The sequence below is a fragment of the Dreissena polymorpha genome, chromosome 3, assembly GCF_020536995.1.
Source record: "Dreissena polymorpha isolate Duluth1 chromosome 3, UMN_Dpol_1.0, whole genome shotgun sequence".
Lineage (NCBI taxonomy): Eukaryota > Metazoa > Mollusca > Bivalvia > Myida > Dreissenidae > Dreissena > Dreissena polymorpha.
The window spans coordinates 65771758-65796369 of record NC_068357.1 but is presented as its reverse complement, the minus strand read 5'-3'; the positions used below and the strand labels follow the sequence as shown (position 1 = coordinate 65796369).

General features: G+C 36.4%; 2 protein-coding genes across 2 annotated transcripts; both read right to left on the bottom strand.

Annotated features, from left to right (window-relative positions):
* Positions 1–7697: 7697 nt before the first annotated feature.
* LOC127872295 (protein toll-like) lies at positions 7698–10531 on the bottom strand (the record flags this gene model as incomplete). The annotated part of the gene is made up of 1 exon (XM_052415625.1): positions 7698–10531. A coding segment is annotated over one exon (1938 nt), but the record flags the coding sequence as incomplete, so codon positions are not given.
* An 8115-nt stretch (positions 10532–18646) lies between these two features.
* LOC127874923 (protein toll-like) lies at positions 18647–23959 on the bottom strand. Its single transcript, XM_052419619.1, has 2 exons — positions 22233–23959; positions 18647–21823 (listed from the first exon to the last, which is right to left on the bottom strand). Exons 1-2 carry the CDS (start codon positions 22233–22235, stop codon positions 19451–19453), a joined length of 2376 nt encoding a protein of 791 aa, XP_052275579.1. The 5' UTR covers positions 22236–23959; the 3' UTR covers positions 18647–19450.
* Between the last annotated feature and the right edge of the window lie 653 nt (positions 23960–24612).

Below are 24612 nucleotides of genomic sequence, written 5' to 3'. Positions count from 1 at the left end.
ATTAATATTATGCGTTACCACAGTAACATAACTATGTTTTTGCGTATATAATATATAACGACTCGACCCCTCATTTTTATTGTTACATTTTTAGTATCTATGTTAAGTGTAAACAGTACAGATGAATAGAAAGAGAAATATATAAGAAAATCTTTTTTGTATTGATGGTTTGATAGATACTTATGTACGTATATACAACAACAACAACAACTTATAAAAATAGAAAGTTACGCAGTGTGTATAATAATATCAATACATTGAATTAATAAGAAAAGTTTACAAAAAGACAGTAATACATCAGTAATCAATATAATTATATCTTAATATTATCAACATTGAATTTATGAAAATGATTTTATTCAAACGTTTTATTCATAACAAATTTAAACACTATTAACACAAACAACAACAACAGCAACAACAACTATTTACACAGGTCCGTACATGGCTGAACACAAGTCCAGCAGCTGACTAGTTGAGATGGAACGCTCGTTTTATCTTCAAGGTGACTGGAGCAGTGGGTACGATGTCCGTCACTGTGGCGTCATGTAGCGACTGCTCCATTTCTTCCGATGGGAGTTCCCGTTCCGGTCGTGTGATGTCGAACGCGTGGTCAACTTCCATTTCCTCTTCAAGGAGTGACATGGCTGACGTTGTCGTTGATTCCATGGTGGTGTTTGTCGAATCCGGTATCGAGTTGACTATCTCGTCCATCAGATCACCATTCTCATCGGTGTTGTTGTGCCGACAGCGCATACACACAAATTGAAGATCCCGATTTTCGGCAACAGTGGCGTCGTATTGCTCATCTGTGATCCCTGAAATTATATACTTAAATATTTATAAACTGTATAACGTATTTGCTTGAAAGTTTGTTCATATATATAGGTAAACGATGCTGCGCTGCAAATACAGAGTGCAAAGTTGACACACGAAAATACTACAACGCAAAGAAATAATTTATCTTCGATTGTACGTTTTAGAAGTATTTACCAGTGTTACCACATTTTATCTGATGCCACCGTGAACAGTTGTCACATGTCACCGCTCTGGAGTTATGGTACACCCGTAGTAGGCAAAACAAACAAGGAGGCACAGGCATGGTGTTAGTCGAATTATCAATTTTAAATAATGGTATACTACCATGTATACATCTTTAAATACTAAACTCCGCAGTGGCACGTATTACTCAATTAAAGTTATAACCATTAAAGTAATTAAACAAATCGTGGAATTAATTGATTTATCACGAATGGTTTCTTGTTTATTTGAAACCATTGCAAATTTTCCGCGATAATTGTTCACACCTACAAATTAAAAGAACCGCCATTTAATTAGCATTTAATGTTTATTTGAAACCATTGAAAACTTTCCGCGCTAATTGTTCACACCAAAATTTAAAAGAAACGCCATATGATTAGCATTTTAAAGTTTGTGTGAAAAACACAAAAGGACTGATACGCATTTTTATAATATGAAAAAATATCTTTTAAAGTGTGTTGTGTATTCAGATCAACAGGTAATAAATAGGTAGATTTAAAATTATAATGGTAATTTTAAAATTATAAATAAAAAATTATCTTACAGATAAATTGTGTCCGTAAAATTTCTGCAAAAAATAAATTTCGGCAAAGACCTTTTTTCATTTTTCTTACCTTTCAATACCCGTATATATGAAAATATCTTTACCACGTAGCAAGGTATTACACGCTTTCGCGATTATGACACGTGTATTGTTGATTGTCATCACCCGCCCGCGGTAATGTACCTGTCAATTATGTTGTTAATTCATCGGTCTCCTTTATAACGATAATCCTTAATTCTTGAGTAATTTAACCTGGGAATCTTTAATTGTCGATATGTTCTTAGCCTTTGCTTCTTTTTATAAATATAAAGGAAAGTATGACATGATCCAATAGTGTTGCTTTATGATAATATTGTCACTGAACACAGATGTAAAAAAAACATCATTAAATAACAATTATTACTTCTCAGAATATGCCTGCAATAGACGTATATAAGGTCAGGTATAAGGCAAAAAACCGCTAAACGATGGTTATCAAACAATGCCGAACATTAAATTCATATTATGAATTGATTTCATTTATATTACCATATATAATATAACATTTTATTTTGATAGGGCGAGTCGTTATATATGTGGGGCGAGTCATTATACATGTGGGGCGAGTCGTTATAAAAAGTGGGGCGAGTCGTTATGGGGCGAGTCGTTAAGGGGGCGAGTCGTTACATTACCGGTTTGCACTATATATTATATTATGCACATAGAATTATAGTGATATTTGCCCGGGATATTTGACGCTTAGATATGTTTTACGAAACATTTGACACATATTTTTGCAGTATTGTAACATAAGGTTATCGTGTTGAAATGTATAGACTATAAAGTAACCATAATATATGTATTTATCAACAGTTTTACGAACACTATGATCCACAGGTGGTTAATTAGCGTGTGGCTAAATTAACTAGTGAAAACATCATTTTGAATGATAAATAATCATATTATAACGAAAAATCAACTTTTCTTTAAAAAAATCCCTTTCAAATATATTCAACTCGAAATCACCCGAAAACAGCCATTACTTCATCAATTGTGCAGCGATTTTCATGAACCCGGTCTTATTCAACGCAGAAATGAATTTCCTTTCTGGAAATGTACATGTCTTGCAATATTTTTACAAATACTGGGTCAACTTTTAAGAAATAACACGATACACAACTCGCATGGCCCAATTAACATCGATCAGACAGTATTTAAGACTGAAATCTCCACGGAGTAAAAGGCATTTTCCTTGCAAAGTTCACGGACCTCGATACCATAATTCAATAAAACGTATAAAAAACATTCTTACCGTGCTTGCCGTCGCATTATGCATCAAAACTAACTGTCCAGCGCCGTTTGAAACATTTGTTTGTACATTTCAACAAACTGACATTTTAAACACACGAGTGATTCCATTGGTCCAATGCGAAGGTGTGTCTTTACAACTGGAGTTTTCATTCATGAATTCTGTCTGATCGGTATCAAGTAGGTCAAGCGAATTGTGTATCGTTTTATTTCTTAAAATTTGACCCAGCATGTGTAGAAATATAGCAAGATATATACATTTCCAAAAAGGAAATTCATTTCTGCGTTGAATAAGACCGGGTTCATGAAAAATTGTTGGGGGGAGCATATAGTCGCCGCTTTGTCCGTCCGTGTGTATGTCCGTCCGTGCACAATTTTTGTCTGGGCTATTTCTCAGCAATTAATGACCGGAATTCAATTAAACTTTATGGGAAGCTTCACTACTAAGAGGAGATGTGCATATTATCAGCCGGTTCTGGTCGGATGATTTTTCACAGAGTTATGGCCCTTTGAAATTTTCTATAAACTGTACATATAGTGCAATTCTTGTCCCCCCAACTACTAGACGTTTCCTTTTATCTGAATATATAGTGCAATATTGTGACAAAAAACCTTTGGGGAGCATCACCCGTCTCCGACGGTTTCTTGTTTTGTCCAAAGTTCTGCTCCTCAAGACGTTTCCTTTTATCTGAATATATAGTGCAATATTGTGACAAAAAAAAACTTTGGGGAGCATCACCCGTCTCCGACGGTTTCTTGTTTTCCAACATATTTTTTATCATTTAAATAATCGGACAATTTAGTGCGATTTACGGAAGATTAATTCATTCGAAAATTACAGAAACATACAATCAAAACCCATTTGAATTCGTGAGGACCTTTATAAGTTGCGGCATGGTGCAGTTTTTGAAAGCAAATCGATGTCTTTTTCCCGTTTGACGAGCGAATTTCCACCGGATGAATTCGCGAACGTCATCAAACGATTGCGTTCAACATATACTAGTTGCTGCATGCACAAACATACTGCCTTCTTGCAGATCTAATAAATAAAAAAATAGAAAAATTCAAAAGAGATCGAGCCAATGCCAAGGAGGTGGCGCTAATGACAGGAGGTGGTGTCAATACACGATATATAAATCATCACATGACTTGCATTTGATAGATAATGTTCATTTTCCATATTTCTTGTTATTTGTCAACGTAAATACTTTAATCCAAATATATATAGAACAAATAGACATCCTTTAAGAAATGTAAATATATAATCCCCAAAAATGTAATATTTAATAAATCCTATAATTAGATTAGATTCCTAAAATTCTAAACATATTATTTTCTACAACAAATGTGTTGATACAGTAATATAATCCTCGAAATAATTAAAAGATATTACTTCTACTTGAAACGACGAGTTTTTTCCTCTATTCCATTTGCTTAATTCAGTAAAATGCAAAGGTCAACGAAACTTAATTACGTCGTTTGTTCCTACTAAATATGCAAACAAATAGGATATCTCCGGCTTTGATCGTTTAGGTTTTTTTATTATACTCGAGAGTCTTTCAAGTTTTATAGTATATTCAATGACAGTTATCTTCAAATTCTCTTAGAAACGAATGTTTCTTTATAATTATGCAGACTTCACTTTTTTATTATATTTCATTATGGTCGAATTAAGAAAAATAAAAGATCGAACGCTCAACCTGGAATACGACACAAAAAGTTTATGGTCGGCATCGAAAAATAAAATAGCTGAACAGTGCATCGGCGCCACCTCCTATCTCCTTGGCATTGGCTCCATCTCTGTTGGGAAAATACAACATTGTCTATTAGATCGACAAGAAGCCATGTTTTTGTGCATTGAACATCTAATACGTGTTCAAAGCAATTGTTTGATTATGTAAGCGCTTTCCTTGTGTGGAAATTTGCTCGTAACACAGGCAAAATACATCGATTTTCTGTTAAAGACTCATTCATTCCACAACTTATAAAGGTAATCACGTTTCCAAACGGGTTGTTATCCCATGTTTCTGTACATTTGTGAATGGATAAATCTTCGCTTAATCGCACTAAATTGCCCGATGTTTACAATAATGCGAAATATGTTGAAAAATAAACATACTCACTGTTGAATTATCCATGACATTCCAAAACATCCGGTCCTTAGCGACACCGGAAGTAGCATTGGATCATTTATATATGCACTGCAAAAAAGGGAGAGGCGCCCGTGATTAACAGCCGTGGTTTTATACTCGATAAAATTGGACCTAGTTTTACTACACAAGTTAACGAATCAGCTGAAACATTCCAAAATGTTCAATTGATTCGCGTTTGTAACGTTCTATATTTTATCAAGTTCAATTGATCAATACAAATTAAAAAAACCCACTATATTTGCATTATGAATCAAAATCATTAGTGTAATTTTTCTCCTTGATGTACAATGTTATTTATTATTTACTATATAAGTGTGTTTTTTTAACTAAATGTGTTTAAAAACCATAGTAATTATTTTTTCATATGTGGGCAACGTTTTTGTTAATTTTTTGAATCTGTGAAAAAAAGTTGGGAAAAATGTCATTTTGACAATGTGTGAACATGTTTTTAAAACATTGTTTTAGAAATAATCATCGGAACATTGCTAGTCAAAATGACCAGATGTGACGAGAAGTAACATTAATAAAGAAAGAAATATCGAGTTCGTCATATTTTTAACCGTGTAATGCCTCATTATTGTGAATCAGCTCGCTACATTCGTTTTGAAATACAATTTTGATTATATATTTGGCTTGTATAATTTGAGTTTTGTTTGAAATCGCACTTCTTACGTTTTTTAAATTAATTAAACTAGTATATTAACTCTACAATAAAAATTCACAAAAGTACACAATATAAAAATATTTACATTTAATGCCTATTATTCAACGTAATAATGTAAAATGTTTGTGTTTCCTATAAAGATATATGAACTTAACAAAAACATATTCATTCAAAAAGGAAATATATTCGTACCCAACGCCGTGTTCACTTGTATTGATGCATTGACTTGTATGTGCGTAATCTATACGCAGAGTTGTCGTTCCTTGTCCTCACATACAACTCTGCCATCCCAAACCAGAGTTGGTACCATTTTTTTCGGCGTATCTGTTTAACGTCAATTTTGACATTACCTGACCTGTGTAAGTTTCCAATAAAATTCAAATACAATTTCCCGCGGCTAGACAAGAATGAATACACTTCATTTATTCCATTGGCTGATTTGAGTATACCACCAGAACATTGGAAACATGTCCGCGTCTTTGTAACACTGTTTAACTGCATGAAACAATTGTAATCTCTAATGAAAAGGCTTAATGAATAGAACAGTTTTACACTCAACTCTCGACATCAATACAGTTTGTGCGTGCACCTGTTATTTTCAGAGGATTGCCAGCGCAAGAGCGTTTGTACTTAAAGGCTATGTTCTTTTAGTACTGACTTCTATATTCCTGTCAACATGTTAACATGTAAAATCATAAAAAGCAGTGGAACCGTGGCATCACTTTAATGCATTGCATTTCAACCCGCGAGGTATCGGGGTCAGTTCGCGGCCAGTGTGTGTGAATGTCAGAGTTTATTTACAGGTCATCGCTGCGTCTTCACGACTACCTTATGTGCTGACCTGAGTTCGCGGCCAGTAAAATAATCGTTATATAATATAGACGCTATCGCGTGAACTAGTTGAACAGGAATTTTCTTTAGACCAGAAATATGTTAAATGAAGATATTCAGCGATATAAATATGGTATGTCAATAATAGATTCTTAATGTGTTTTCAACAATACCATGATAAATATTATTTTTGATTAATTTAACAAGAATTAGTCCACCATATTGACTAGTGAATTAAGCATGAGCGCGATGATTCTCGATACTGTTAATAATCGAATCAAATAGCAATGCCCGACAAACCACTAAAACAAGTTTGTTCAAAGAACGCGCGTATAAATATTAAAAATACGTACGGATACTTCGCGTGTGGCCGGTTGACTCATATGTTTTAATTTCACTTCCATTCTTCTTTTGGTTTTCTGTTTTGTATCTATAGGTTTATGACCAGCAATATGTAATAATGTAAAATAAGCCGCGAAAACTCCGCGTAACATCCCGTACTGCGTGTGATGCAGCTAAGAACTGCACAGAAAAAGGCATTCGCTATCCTTGATCCCATTCATTGAACTCTTTTCCTTTCACAAACTCCAACCACAATCAACGCGTCGCCGTGTATCTTTTTAAAGATATTTATTGTTTTAAGTATAATATTATGACAAAGCAATATCATTTTTTATATTTTGAAAAAAGTGTATAAGTTTAGGTTCATAATAAAAACATTAATTACCAAAATTAAAAAAAAGTAAAAATAACAACGGTAAAATTATTGTACCACGTGGCTAGGCTATTATCACGTGGTTGGTTATGAAGAAAGGGATTTGATCCAGCTATGCTGGTTCCCTTCAAATCTCTGCGATGAGGTTGGCAGGTGCGTTGTCCTGCAGCCGACAAAAGCGTTAAGTAAATGAGCAATAGACGCACGTTAAATGTTCACGGTTAGATTAAATTAGTCATGCTTATACATTTTTCTTGAAATCATGGCGCCAAATACAAACTTTACAAATATTGTAATTGGTCAACTAAACATGTCAATACTAATACATTTTGTGGGTTTCAAAGGTGAATACAAAGAACAAAGGACAGAACAACAATTTCAAATTATTCTGCTATAATGTCAAATTCAAAATATAACAGAAACACAACTAAAAAGGATGGTTTTCTACCGTAGTTCTGATACGATTTCACCACAAAAGTCAACACACCTTCATAATATAAATAAAAACATTTTAATAACAAAATATAATGTCATGCAAAAATATTAAATTAAAGGGGCCTTTTCACAGATTTTGTCATGAAATGTTTTCTATTTATAAATGTAAACATATGCTCTAAAAAGCTCCAGTAAAAAATCAAGAATAAAATTGAAAAAAGTAACCCTCCTGAGGGCTCGAACCACTGACCCCTGGAGTCCTGGCGTAAAAAGTCTGCGACATAGACCATTCTTCCGCATACAATGTTAATTGTATTTTATACTATATATAAGCAATTATCGTAGTTTCACAAAATATAACGACAACAACAGAACTCTTCAAATTATTCAATCGTTTCGCGTTGAAACGCTTTATAATTTTCGGGTTTTTAAATCGTCAAAAAATGCATATAATGGTTATATTAGAGCATGGTAAATGTTCAGTATTACTGTTTCCTCACAAATATCATAACTAAATCGAAAATTTGCCAATCTGAAACAACTTTTTTTAATTTTGTCAATTTACCAAAACTTGAATTTAATTTGTCATAAATATTTTCTGAATGGGTATTCAGCAGTACCTAAGCTCCCGATTCAATGGTTTTTATATTGAGGTGGGTATCCGCTTTAGTATAATGAACAGGACTATACATGTAACATGAAACAAAACAAAACGAGCAGATAATTTCACAGCATGCTTGATGTTAAAGGTACACATACAAAAACGTTGACCAAACGTATACGAAATGGCAAGTTCATGAACGGAATGCCTAAACAAACTGAAAAGAGGAAAAAATGATGAAAAACAACAACAACAAACTAACATAGTGGGGCAAACAATTGATAGAATGTATAAGCATTTACGCAATACAAGTTCAGTAGCGTTATTTTGTGTCTACATAGTTTGTACGAAATTTTATTAACGCCGGTGTCACGTGAATTACTTTGGGCGTAATGGTACTCTGCCGGCTGAAAGTCATTGAAACAGCAGAACGTTCTCTTGTTGAACCAATTGACCACGCTGTCCTTTGATTCGCGTTTGGCCTCACCCTTAATTCTACAAAATCGTCCGTTCCTGTCCGTTTTACTCGTTGTTCTATCTTCTGGATAATAGTTTGGAGCATGTCGTCGTTATGATTTCCAAAATTAACCATGTCGCCGACTCTTAGAATGGCTTTTATTTTCTTGTCGGCTACTTGAGAGGCTGATATGTGATCGTAGTTGACGATTATTGCCTTCCTGCGACGATCAGTTATGAACAGGTGCCAAGCATATTTCCATTCGTTCTCGATCCACTTTCGTTCTAGTTCATTTGCTTCTTCTATGTCGTTTTCTGGAGCTTTACCATCAATCAAGTAGCTGGTTGACAAAATGAGGACAAAGTTCCGACTATCTTTAAAGGCTTCAATAACACCCGTTGTTCTGTCAGCACCACGCTCTACATCAACGAACGGCATGAACGTCCTATAGCCTTCATTGTGAAGTGCAGGAACAAGGGTTTTGATGACCCACTTACGTAACCTTTCGTCCTCTGAATTAAAGCTCAACGCTACGTCGTATGAGAAGCTGGCAAAGTCGCTACTGTGCGTAAGTTTTAACCAGATGACAAGTGCTTCATACCTAAATATGTAAGTTACAATGGCACCGACAATAACCAGGACCGTTGAACATAATATGGGTATTGAAATCAAATGCGTGAGGTCATGTTGACAGTCAAGTAAACTTTCAGAGAACTCTGTACTATAAATTGTACCTTTACCAGGTACCTGACACTTGAAGTAATTCGATTGGTCAATATTGTCACATGACCGCGTTTTAAGCCAGCTTTCAATCCACAGAGTTTCACAGTTGCAATCCACTATCAATTTAGAGAGCACTGTTTCACAGACATTCCTATACTGAATCAAACGCGGTAGAACTCTGATTCGATGGTTTATTCCGATGTCAATTATGGCATTCTCGAGCTTTCCTAAAATGTTATTGCCGACTTCGTCCAGATCATTACGAGACAAATTGAAAAGCGAAAGCTTGTTAAGGTATGTCACATCTGCGAGTGCGGTTATATCATTTTTAGCCAAGTTAAGAGAGATCTTGTTTGAAAAGGGCGACGGTGGCAACTCGGTTGGCATTTCCAGAAGGTTTGCGCTTTCGCAATCGATGTATAGGGTGTCGTTTTGAGGTTGATCAATGCACTTGCATCCCCGAGGGCATTTGTCCGCCTGTGTAAGCTCGCATACAAAGTCATGTGGGTCAACATTGAAGATGGACGCGTCTTTTAAAGATTCTGGACTGGCACACGTCATGTTGAAATAGTCTCTCCACAGCTGTACCAACGTGCTGCTGGCAAGATGGTGGTAAGGCTGCATGTGGCAATCACACGTTAATGGGACGTTCCGCAAATCGAATCCGAAATTGATCAACGATCCGAACACATTAAGACTATCAAGGTTTAACAGTGTTTTCATGTCAGGAAATGTATTGATCAAGTTACCTGCAAGAATCAAAAGTCCAGTTCCATAGATTTTATCCGGATTTAGTGTTATGTTTTTGGTGTTTCTCAGCTGGCTTATTTTGTTGTTACTGAAGTCATATTCGCAAAAGGGTCGTTCCTTCAACCAATTACTAACGTCCACTGTCGTAATCTCGTTTCCAGAAAAAAATCCGACTAAAATGTTCACGTTTTGGTTAACCAAGGTGTTAGGATCAATTGCTTTCAAAATGTTATTGGACAAGTCAACGTGTCGCAAATATGTTAGACTGGCTATTGATGTATTCGACAACAGGTCTATTTTGTTCCCGGCAAGTTTTAATGTGTCCAGTCGAATCGAATAAGGCAATTAATGTCAGGTATTTTTCTGATTTTATTTCCCGTCAGATCAATCGTTACTACATTTTCCCGGAAATCAATAAACGAAGACACTATACTCACGCTCCCAAGCAGCGTACCAATCATTACGTCGTCGTCCCAGTTGCATATATTGCTCGGAAACTCTGACATTTCTCCGTATTGTACTTCTATCTTATAAACGGAATCTTTCTCAAAGGGTTCCTCAACAATTACCAAGGCTTTGCCCATAACGGACACATACTCGATGACAAGGTCAATTTCGTTCCCCTCCCACGATGCGCATGAGTGGCAGGCGCAGCATTTGTCGTAGGTGGTCCAGTTTCCCCAAATATTGCTTTTTGTAACGTCGGCATCACAATTCGGCTTGCATTGAAGTTCGTCGCGTAACGGCATCCACGTGGGACGCCATTTAGAGAAGGCTTTGCTGCACGACGTCGAGGCCGTTGAAAATGATATAGCAAAGGTTGTCGTTAGTGTGATGTAGTAGCTAGCAAAAATCTGTAAACAAATGGCAGTGTTTATATTTATAACAAAAAAAACAAGAGGGCCTGAAAGGCCCAAAGTCGCTTTTTCTACAGACCAAAACCATTTTCATACACATCCAAGATATCATTTAAACAAATAGTCTGACAAAGTTTCATGAAGATTCATGAAGCCATATAAAGAAAAATTCCCAGCCCCTGGTGGCCATATTTTTCAAGCAACTGGAACCATTTTCGAACTTGTCCAAGATATCATTTGGACGAATCTTCTGACCAAGTTTCATGATGATCGGACAATAAATATGGCTTCTAGAGTGTTAACAAGGTTTTACTATAGCTATATAAGGAAAAAATGCCACGCCCCCTTGGCGGCCATGTTTTTCTACCAACCGGAACCATTTTCGAACTCATCCAATATATCATTGGGACAAATCTTCTGACTAAGTTTCATGAAGATCGGAAAATAAATGTGGCCTTTAGAGTGTTAACAAGGTTTTACTATAGCCATATAAGGAAAAGTGCCCCGCCCCCTGGCGGCCATGTTTTTCAACCAACCCGCATCATTTTTTTTTAACTCGTCCAAGATCTTATTGAAATAAATATTCTGATCAAGTTTCATGAGATCGGACAATAAATGTGGCCTCTAGAGTGTTAACAAGATTTTACTATCGCTATTTATAGCCATATAAGGAAAAATGCCCCGCCCCTTGGCAGCCATTTTTTATAGCAAACATAACCATTTTCGAACTCATCCAAGATATCACTGAGACCAATCTTCTGATCAAATTTCATGAAGATTGGACAATAAATGTGGCCTCTAGAGTGTTAACAGGGTTTTACTAAAGCCACATATAGCCATATAAGGAAAAATGTCCCGCCCCCTGTTGGACATGTTTTTAAAGCAACCGAAACCATTTTCGAACTCATCCAAAATATCATTAGGACAAATCTTCTGACCAAGTTTCATGAAGATCGGAAAATAAATGTGGCCTTTAGAGTGTTTACAAGGTTTTACTATAGCAATATATAGCCATATAAGGAAAAATGCTCCGCCCCCTGGTGGCCATGTTTTAAAGCAACCAAATTCATTTTCAAACTCGTTCAAAATATTATTGGGATGAATCTTCTGACCAAGTTTCATGAAGATCGGACAATAAATGTTGCCTCTAGAGTGTTAAAAAGGTTTTACAATAGCCATATATTGCCATATAACGAAAAATGCCCCGCCCCTTGGCAGCCATGTTTTTCAAGCAAACGTAATCATTTTCAAACTCATCCAAGATATTATTGAGACCAATATTCTGACCAAATTTCATGAAGATTTGACAATTAATGTGGCCTCTTGAGTGTTAACAAGGCAAATGTTGACGCCGCACGACGCACAACGCACGACGGACGACGGACAAAAGGCGATCACAAAAGCTCACCATGAGCACATTGTGCTCAGGTGAGCTAAAAACAGATCTAGTAATGGCGATGTAGTACAGGTAGTTTATGTTTTTTTAAGACAAGCAGATGTGTATAGATTTATTATTGATAATTATTTAATTAAGACGATATATAGGATTACGGACATTTCTGTAAACAAATACATTTGAATATATTTATTACAATGATTTTCGGACATTGCTATAAACAAATAAAATTGAATATATTTATTACAAACAATAATGACTATTACAATTCAATTGGCTTTTTTTTTGTATATATTTATATTTTATATATTTTGTATATATTTACCCGTACATAATAATCCAGCTGGCATTATAACAGTGAGTGAGCTCTTTATTAACGCTATGAGTAGGTTGTATCTAAAAATTATGCGTGGAAAAATAAAAATACAACTGTTTACCATTTGCATTGCCTATCCAAGGGGAAATTGAATAAAACCGTACATGACTTTATATTTCCCACCAATATGACGTCTTTTTACTTAAAAACATCACAGATTTACATTTGATTCCAAACATGTGGAGCTTATCCCATTTCAATTGATAATTACCATTTTTTCATGTGCGGGTCGTTTACTTCACTATTATAACATGTGCATTTTGTAGAACAGAATGATTCACATCGAAGAATTGAATTAACAAGCAATAAATACCGTGCGCGTTCAATTCTTTAGGGGAAAACCAGTATTAGCATTTTGCCATTGTTTTAAAGTCGGTTATTTCCCACGTTTGATCAAATGGCCTATATTTACATACCACGAAGGTAAATGTGAGCATTACTAATACGATAAGTTACGAACGATTAAATGTGAATTTATTAGTATAGATCGGTCGATAGAACGAATTGTTATGACGTTAATTGTTAAAATTTGTAGTTTTAAACAACGTTTAGCTAGTATTTAAAAGATAAAAACTTGCATATAACAGAATGTTTTTATAATTATATTTAGTACTTATTTATATGATAACCACTGTGTAACTGAAAAAATGGTCGTCTGACAGATATATCCCTGATTCCTCATTGTGGACACACCGGTCTTTCTGACGTAGTGACGTCACCATCTATGTATAGAATGCCTGATTCCTTGATAGATAAACGTCGATCTTCTGTAGTGATAGATTGAGGATATTGCACGCATACACATATGGTAATAGCTTGGGAAATCATTTTGTGAAACGAGCACTGCGTTGAAGTGTAACCCGGTTTACATGAAAAAAAAATCAACGTAACTATATTACGCTATACAAATATCAACAGAAAAACATACGTCTTCGAACATACCTTTAAAGAACATTAAAGAACACGTGCATATGCAAAACATAACTTATTGAGTATTTATATTATAGTAAAAAGTTATTGTATATGAATGTTAACTCACGATTATATATTGGTGTAAAATCAAGATCTGACACTTATATGAATTTGTTTTGAAAACTAAAATTGTTACAATATATTGAGATATTACCATCTATTCTAACCCATCACATATAAAGATTTAGGTCACATTAAATCAAAATAAAAGAATATTTCGTAAAATAAAGTTAACCCATACAAATCAGTGTTCCTTATGGCAAAAGCTAAAATTTCAACATTAGATGTGGTATGGTTACATAGATTAAAAGAGATACAAAATGCTTTTTTTGTGTCACAGTATATTCCATGTGAATTTCCCGCGACGATATTCGAACATTTTCGAGCAAACGCGAGATTGTGTTCAGGCAGCTTCGGAAGCACGACGTAGGTCTCATGAGCTGCCCGAAGCCAATCTCGCGTTCGCTCGTAAATTATTTCGTATTATTGTACGAAATATTCGTTGATTTCGAGTTAAAATGGGCATTTAAAATCTATGTAGTCAAAGTGATTGGAGGAATTATATTTCACTACGTATAAGCAAAATGCATACTTAAGTTGAGCTTACTTTTGTAATCTGTAACTTACGCTCTATTGGTCATCGTCGGCTCGGGTACTACTTACACGTACCCCGGGTACTTTTAAGTTTACTTACATGTACCCTGGGTACGGTAACTATACTTAATCGTACCCGGACGGTATTAGACTGTACCCGAATTGTATTCCCGCCAAAAATGCGATGTCATAAAACGCGCTACCGATTATCTTAAACAAACTTCTCTTTAGAAAAACTGCATTAACATGCTTTTTGAGTAAGAGTTTCGAAAATATAGAGGCCATTTTACAGTAAATTGACATTAATGTGGCTCATTGGGTCATTGTCGACCTGAAATGGCTTGAAGTCACCCGGTCGGCTTGAAGTCACCCCAGGGTGACATGAATCGGCTTGAAGTCACCCTAGGCTGACAAGAATCGGCTTCTAGTCACCCCCGGGTGACATCAAGCCATTACAGGTCGGCAATGACGCAATGCGCTATATTTACATGAAATGAATCGGAAATGTATTTATGTCGTATTTTTCTGATCGGGATGCCCTATAAAAAGCATAATATACGAAAGAAAGTTCGCATAACTCCATGTGCATGTACTGCTCGAGGAAAATATAATTGGTCATTGTTGGCTAGGGTACTACTTACATGCACCCCGGGTACTCTTCAGTATACTTACATGTATCCCGTGTACTGTAAATATACAAAAACGTCCCCGGGAATTTTAACGCTAAATCGGTCGTTGTAGGCTATTTTTTTTAATTACTTATGTTCACATTAATGTCAATTTTCTGTTAAATGGCCTCTATATTATCGAAACTCCTACTCAAAAAGCATGTTGATACAGTTTTTTTTAAACGAGAAGTTAGTTTAAGACAAGCAATATCGTTTTACGGTAATCGGTAGCGCGTTTTACAACATCTGATTTTAGTAGGGAATACAACTCTTATATAGTCTTATATCGACCGGGTACGTTTAAGTATATTTACCGTACAACTCTAATATAGTCTAATATCGACCGGGTACGTTTAAAATATTTACCGTACCCGGGGTACATGTAAGTATACTTAAGAGTACCCGGGGTACATGTAAGTAGTACCCGAGCCGACAATTGCCAATCGAGCTATACTTGCCCGTGGTGAAGACGTTTCAGAGCATCTTCTGGATGAACGATTTCAATCGAACGTTGTAACATAGTATCTCCAATAACAACATGAAATTTCAAGTGAATGTCCTTTACCGTTGTTAAGATATAAGAACTATACACTTGTTAGACGTGCGCTGAGAGTACCGGAAGTATATTCCAAACAGGGTGTGTGTGGTTCTTCGGTGCCCGATGATGCATAATCTGGTCCCCGAAGTGGAACCCTTGTCTCCTTCCAGTGTCTAATTAATTGTTAAGATTAACACCAGTAAGGGCGAGTTCAGAATAAGGGCTATATTATTCCCTAAGGTTATAACTGATACAAAGTTTCGATTGGCAACGGGTGGTCGCGGTAACGTGCGCGTATTTCGACCGCTGCGCTTAGCAGTGCTTAAAAATCAGTCCTAATAATAAACCGGTTGGTCATTGTCGGCTCGGGTACTACTAACATGTAACCCGGGTACTCTTAAGTATACTTACATGTACCACGGGTACGGTAAATATACTAAAAGGTACCCGGGAAATTTAACACTAAATGGGTCGTTGTCGGATATTTTTTTTAAATAATTATATTCACATTAATGCGCATTGGGTCATTGTCGACCTGAAATGGCTTGAAGTCACCCGGGGTTGATTAGAAGCCGATTCTTGTCACCCTAGGGTGACTTCAAGCCGATTCATTGTCACCCTGGGTTGACTTCAAGCCGAACAGGTGACTAGAATCGGATTGAAGTCAACCCAGGGTGAAATAAATCGGCTTTTAGTCACCCCCCGGGTGACTTCAAGCCATTTCAGGTTGACAATGACCCAATGAACGTAAATATAAACATGAACGTAAGAAATTTAACTACAATTAACTATGAATCAGAAGTTATACACATTTGGGCCGTAGACGTTTGCTTATAAACGGAGAAAATTGACTTGTTCACAACGCCAATTTTATTAATTTCCTAAATGTTTGATGTGGTTTAGCTGATGTATACTAGTAATATAGAAAAAGTGTTTTACACAATTGAATGTAAAAGTTTTGTTTCCATACAATTATACCGTGCTTAAACCACCGACATTTGCTTATTTATTAGCGATTCTTAGAAGTTAAATAAATACTAAGATAAGAGTATCTCAGATATATGTCCGTAACAGACAATAATAATTTAAACTAGAGCATCAACACACATCTGAACAATCTCGGTTCGTTTCAGTTCACAAACTGAGGCTCAATGGGTCATTGTCGACTTAAATTGGCCCACAAGTCATCCGGGGGTGACTAAAAGCCGATTCTTGTCACCCTATGTTGACTCCAAGCCGACGCGAGTCACCCCCGGGTGACATGATGAAGCCGACTGTAATCATCCGGGGGTGACATGAAGCCGATTCTTGTCGACCGGGGTGACTTCAAGCCGATTCTAGTCACCCTCGAAATCAGCATAAAGTCACCCTCGGCAACAATTTTACTTTTCAATAAAAATACATGATTGATCGTTCATATGCGAGGGAATTTGTGTAAAAATACTACAAAAACGAAAGTCAGAGCTAAATGTCTATAAAAACTAAATCCACAATAGCCTATATAAGATACCTGGATGCGGTGCCGTTTGATAAAAATATAATCAAGTGACTAGAAGCCGATTATTGTCACCCGCGGGTAACTAGAAGCCGATTCATCACCCTCGGGTGAAATGAAGCCGATTCTTGTCACCCGGGGGTGACTAGCGTCGGCTTGAAGTCACCCCAGGGTGACAGGAATCGGCTGCTAGTCACCCCCGGGTGACTTGTGGGCCAATTCAGGTCAACACTGACTCAATGACCAAACTGACGAGTACTTAGGCGCATTGGGTCATTGTCGACCTGAAATGGCTTGAAGTCACCCGGGGGTGACTAGAAGCCGATTCTTATCACCCTAGGGTGACTTCAAGCCGATTCATTTCATCCTATGGTGACTTCAAGCCGACCGGGCGACTAAAATCGATCGACTTGAAGTCACCCCATGGTGACATGAATCAGCTTCTAGTCACACCCGGGTGACTTCAAGCCATTTCAGGTCGACAATGACCCAATGAGCAGTACTTAGTATAGGATTCGTGTTTTCAATATTTATATTTTTATTAAGTATAATGTCGATCTTGAACATTGAATGCATATTAAAAGTATATCGGTTGTATCCATGTCGTCTACTGAATGTAATAACTAGGGTAACTGACATTTTGTGAATTGTTCAGGAAAGCATATTTTCAGACATTTTCATAAATACAGTAAGAGCACTTACGTTATTTTTTGCGCTCAAAATATTTCAGTGTTGAAAATTATGGTAACTGCTCCTTTCTTAATTTTTTATTGTTTTAAAAAAGACATATCAATTTGGAGTTTTGTTTCGTTTTTCAAGTGTTATTATAATACTAATCAGAAATTTTGAATACGGAAACATGTTTATTATTTTAATAGAACATGTTTTTGCTTCTCCTGAAAATTAAACAAAATGTCAGTTACACTACTTTTTGCATTCAGAAAATGACATGTGTTGGTTTTGTCAATTTCAAAAATTTGATAAAAACATTATTTTTACCAAAAAGGTTGACTTAATATTTTAACAGTTGATGCATGTCACCTTAATAAACACAAAAATGGAAAAAAGTAAAAAATTATAAAAATGTCAGTTACATGACTTATTACATTCAGTAGGCGATGTGTCCAAGCAGATGCTAGTATAACTAAAATGCTTAATTTAACAGTAATTCCAAGCATATTTAAATAAATACAAAAATATAAAATACATGTTTTCGTACCCCAAAACAGAAAATTTTATCGTTTTTATTAAGAGATCCAATAAAAAAAGAAAATATTTGTACCCAATGGCGTGTGTGTATTGATGCATTGACTAGTAGGTGCGCAATATCCACACAGAGTTGTCGTTCCGTGCACTCACATAAATCTCCGCCGTTACAAGAAAATCCTACCAGATTTGGTTGGATTTTACTATTTTTATTTATTTTTTGGTTTTAGTATCATATGATGAAAAGAAGTATCATTCTCTTTTATATTTTGAAATAATGTATAAATTTAGGTTCATAATAAAATATTAATTACATATAAAAGTAAAAATAACAACAGTAAAAGTATAGCTAGGCTATCATCACGTGGTTGGTTATGTAGGCAGGGATTTGATCCAGCTATGCTGGTTCAAGTCAAATCTCTGTGCGGAGGTTGGAAGGTGGTACGTTGTCCTGCAGCCGGCAAAAGCGTTTAGTAACTAGGCCAGAGACGCACGTTAAACGTTCACGGTTAGATTAAATTGGTCGTCTTTGTACATTTTTTTGAAATCATGGCTTCAAATACAAACTTACGTATATTGTAGTTGGTCAATTAAACATGTCAATACTATTACATTGCTGTGGGTTTCAAAAGTGAAAACAAAGAACAAAGGACAGAACAACAATTTCAAACAATATTCTGCTACAATATCAAATTCAAAATATGAAAGAAACACAACTAAAAGAATGGGTATCTATCGTAGTTCTGATACGATGTAACCACGAAAGTCGGTACAACATCAGGTTACAAAAAATAATGTCATGCAATAAATATTAAAGTAATTTGTCATGATATTTTCTGAATTGGTATTCAACAGTGCCTTAGCACCCGATTCAATTGTTTTTTTATTAAGGTGGGTATCCGCTTTAGTATTATGAACAGAACTATTCATGTAACATGTAACAATAAAAAGTGCAGATAATTTCACAGCCTGTTTGATATAAAAGGTACACATATGCAAAAAACGTTGACCAAACGTAATACGAAATGGCATGGTCATGAACGGAATGCCAAAAAAGAAAAAAATGATGAAAAAAATAAATAAACAAACATAACAATAAATGGGGCAAACCATTGATGGAATGTATAAGCATTCACGTCATACAAGTTCAGTAGCGATATTTTTCGTCTACATAGTTTGTACGAAATTTTATTATCGCCGGTGTCACCTGGTTCGCGTTTGGCCTGACCCTTAGTTCTACAAAATCGTCCGTTCCTGTCCGTTTTACTCGTTTTTCTATCTTCTGGATAATAGTTTGGAGCATGTCGTCGTTATGATTTCCAAAATTAACCATGTCGCCGACTCTAAGAATGGCTTTTATTTTCTTGTCGGCTACTTGAGAGGCTGATATGTGATCGTAGTTGACGATTATTGCCTTCCTGCGACGGTCAGTTATGAACAGGTGCCAAGCATATTTCCATTCGTTCTCGATCCACTTTCGTTCTAGTTCATTTGCTTCTTCTATGTCGTTTTCTGGAGCTATACCATCCGTCAAGTAGCTGGTTGATAAAATAAGGACAAAGTTCCGACTATCTTTAAAGGCTTCAATAACACCCGTTGTTCTGTCATCACCACGTTCTACATCAACAAACGGCATGAATGTCTTATAGCCTTCATTGTGAATTGCAGGAACAAGGGTTTTGATGACCCATTTACGTAACATTTCGTCTTCTGAATTAAAGCTCAACGCAACGTCGTATGAGAAGCTGGCAAAGTCGGTACTGTGGGTGAGTTTTAACCAAATGACTAGTGCTTCATACCTAAATATGTAAGTTACAATGGCACCGACAATAACCAGGGCCGTTGAACATAATATGGGTGTTGAAATCAAATGCGTGAGGTCATGTTGACAATCAAGTAAACTTTCAGAGAACTCGGTACCATAGATTGTACCTTTTCCAGGTACATGACACTTGAAGTAATTCGATTGGTCCATATTGTCACATGACCGCGTTTTAAGCCAGCTTTCAATCCACAGAGTGTCACAGTTGCAATCCACTATCAATTTGGACAGCACAGTTTCACAGACATTCCTATACTGAATCAAACGCGGTAGAACTCGGATTCGAGGGTTTATTGAGATGTCAATCACGGCATTCTCGAGCTTTCCAAAAATGTTATTGCCGACATCGCCCAGATCATTACGAGACAAATTGATTAGCGAAAGCTTGTGAAGGTATGACACATTTGCGAGTGTGGTTATATCATTTTGAGCCAAGTTAAGCGAGATCTTGTTAGAAAAAGTCGACGTTGGCAACTCGGTTGGCATTTCCAGAAGGTTTGCGCTTTCGCAATCGATATATATGGTGTCGTTTTGAGGTTGATCAATGCACTTGCATCCCCGAGGGCATTTGTCCGCCTGTGTAAGCTCGCATACAAAGTCATGTGGGTCAACACTATAGATGGACGCGTCTTTTAAAGATTCCGGGCTGGCACACGTCAAGTTGAAATAGTCTCTCCACAGCTGTACCAACGTGCTGCTGGCCAGATGATGGTAAGGCTGCATGTGGCAGTCACACGTTAATGGGACGTTCCGCAAATCGAATCCGAAATTGATCAACGTTCCGAACATATTAAGACTGTCAAGGTTTAACAGTGTTTTCAAGTCAGGAAATGTAGTGATCAAGTTACCTGCAAGAATCAAAAATCCCGTTCCATAGATTTTATCCGGATTTAGTGTTATATTTTTGGTGTTTGTTAGCTGGCTTATTTTGTTGTTACTGAAGTCATATTCGCAAAAGGGTCGTTCCTTCAACCAATTACTAACGTCCCCTGTCGTAATCTCGTTTCCAGCAAATAAGCCGACTAAAATGTTCAAATTTTGGTTTACCAAGGTGTTAGGATCAATTGCTTTCAAAATGTTATTGGTCAAGTCAACGTGTCGCAAATATGTTAGATTGGCTATTGATGTATTCGACAACAGGCCTATTTTGTTCCCGGCAAGTTTTAATGTGTCAAGTCGAATAAGGCAATTGATGTCGGGTATTTTTCTGATTTTATTTCCCGTCAGATCAATCGTTACCACATTTTCCTGGAAATCAATAAACGAAGACACTATACTCACGCTCCCAAAGAGCGTACCAATCCTTACGTCGTCGTCCCAGTTGCATATATTGCTCGGAAACTCTGACATTTCTCCGTATTGTAATTCTATCTTATACACGGAAACTTTCTCAAAGGGTTTCTCAACAATAACCAATGATTTGCCCATAACGGACACATACTCGATGACAAGGTCAATTTCGTTTCCCTCCCACGATGCGCACGAGTGGCAGACGCAGCATTTGTCATAGCTGGTCCAGTTTCCGGAAAAATGGCTCGTTTTAACGTCGGCATCACAATTCGGCTTGCATCGAAGTTCGTCGCGTAACGGCATCCACGTTGGACGCCATTCAGAGAAGGCTTTGCTGCACGACGTCGAAGCCGTTGAAAATGATACAGCAAAGGTTGTCGTTAGTGTGATGTAGTAGCTTGCAAAAATCTGTAAACAAATGGCAGTGCATACATTTATAACAAAAAAAACAACAACAACAGATCTAGTAATGGCGATGTAATAGTTAAAATAAATAATAAGAGAAGCAGATGTATATAGATTTATTATTAATAATGATTTAATTAAAACGATATATAGGATTACGGACATTTCTGTAAACAAATAAATTGTATATATTAATTACCGTGATTTTCGGACATTTCTATAAACAAATTAAGTTGAATATATTTATTACAAACAATAATAACTTTTTTGTATATATTAATATATTTTGTATATATTTACCCGTACATAATAATCTAGCTGGCATTATAACAGTGAGCGAGCTCTTTATTAACGCTATGCATATTTTGTTTCTAAAACGTATGCGTGGAAAAACAAAAATACAAATGTTTACCATTCTGTTCTGTTCTGTCCTGTACTTTCCCCCAATCTGATTGAGGCACTCTTGGCAGGTAGTCCAGGCAAGATAGGGTTTAAATCAAGTTTCACGTTTAAATCCAATAGTGAATTCACATAAACACATTGAAATTTTCAGGCATGTCTTTGTACACTATATACAGCACTTTTCACGCATGCCTTTGTACAATATATACAGCACTTAAATCAGCAGACCGTGTCTCAGCATTGGTTTAAACTGCGACTCAACACAGGTTTATTATGGTATATGGACAGATGATATATCATTTAGCTTAAAATATTCGGTCCCGCATCATTATTGAAAGTTATTAAAAAGTTATTGTCGCTTGCCATTTTTATGTGTGGTCTGACTTATTAAGTGGGGTGAACAAAGGGGCCAGGTGTAGCCTGTTGCACTTTTTTATTGTGTAGATGGTAGATGTAGCATTGGCTAGCTCTTTCTACGGAGTTGTAGTCGCATGGGTAGTTGTATGATACTAATGTTTTTGTGTGAACAGTCCATAATAAGTTGGGTAAGGTCCTCCCTGGTGTTGAATAGTGAAAGTCCAAGGGGATGGATCTCTTCAATGATTTCTGCTAACATTTTGGTCCCAATTTTTCGTGTTCCTTCGAGTTGTTCGCAATCAAGCAGGCAGTGTTGCAGTGTCTCATCACCATTTCCACACATCAAACAAGTTGGACTGACCTTGACTTTGTTATATTGGGTTGTATTTGTCTGGAGGATATAAGTTCCTGTTATTACTCTGGCTTTGATCTCTGCTTTTCGAACATCATGCTCCATTGGGAGAACCGTCCTCCAAATGTTATGGGCTACTTTTGTGGGGTTGTCCTGTATTTGTATGTACTTAAGTGTAGGTTTCTGTTGAATTTATTCAGACCACTTCTGATGCCCATACTGATTGATCGCTTTGTCTATCATGGTTTTCCATTTGGGTTTTTCAATAGGATGCTCAAAAAGGTATCTGACGTCTGGGAAGTTGTACTTTTGAAGAGCCTTCCTGGAGACAGAAGCTAAAGAGTGACTGCCATATGAGGCCATGGTAATTTGTCTAGAGAGTATGATGTACTCTGCTGAGCCTTAGAGCCTAGAGATATTGGTGAAGAGTGAGAGGCTTCGTCTATCTATGATCGACTCAATAGGTTAACTGCCTATGAGTAATGTACTCCTGCAGTCGCAGTACGAGTTGATAGGCCTTGGAAGTGCTTAAACATACTCCTTTGTTGTATGTCAAGCTTTTCTACATCCCCTTTGGTGACCTTTAAGATTTCAACCCCATACAAAGCTCTTGGTATTGCATAGGTGTTCCATAATTTGAGAGCAACAACTGGTGAGAAACCTTATCTTGCATGTAACCCGGGGCCAAGAAGTGCACATATTGTCTGCCTTGCAGTTTTAAGGCGATCGTCCGTATTGAGGTTGTTCTTTGGTGTTATTATGATTCCTATGTGTTTTACTTCAGTAGAATGTTTTACAGGTGCGCCGTTGAGATAGATGGAGCCAGGGGAGTTTCCTTTAATTGTAAGTATATCTGATTGTTCTGGATTAATAGTCACTTTATCCTTACTAGTGCAAAAATTAACTATGCCATGCATGGACTGTAGGTCTGATTTGGATGTCGCTAACAGTGCCGTGTCATCTGCACATGTAGGAGCTGCTACTCTCGTTTCTCCTAAATTTGCCCCAATGTTACTTCTGGTTAAAGAGTCTAGCGTGCTGTTGTGGTAGCATTTATATAAGGTTGTTGATAACTTTGCTCCTTGCTTGGTGCCTTGTTGTAGAAGAAACTTTTCAGATAGTTAATTGTCCCATTTCACTTGAATAAAACCGTATACGACCAGATATTTTTCCCTAATATGACGTCTTTTTACTTAAAAACATCACAGACTAACATTTGATTCCAAATATGTGGAGCTTATTCCATTTCAATTGATAATTACCATTTTTCATGTGCGGGTCGTTTACTTCTCCTTTAAAAAAAATGTGTGTTTTGTTGAATAGAATGATTCACTTCGAAGTATTGCATTCACAAGCAATAACCCGGGCACGTTCAATTCTTTAGGGGAAATCCAGTATTAGCATTTTGCAATTAATGTTTTGAAGTCGGTTATTACCCATGTTTGATAAAATGGCTTATATTTACATACCAGGAAGGTAAAGGTGAGCATTACTAATGCAATAAGTTAAGAACGATTAAATATGGATTAATTAGTATAGATCGATCGATAGAACGACTTGTTTTGACGTTTATTGTTAGGAATTGTAGTTTTAAACAGCGTTGAGCTAGTATTTAACAGATAAAAACTTGCATATAACAGAATGTTCTTATAGTTGTATATAGTACTTATTTATATGATAA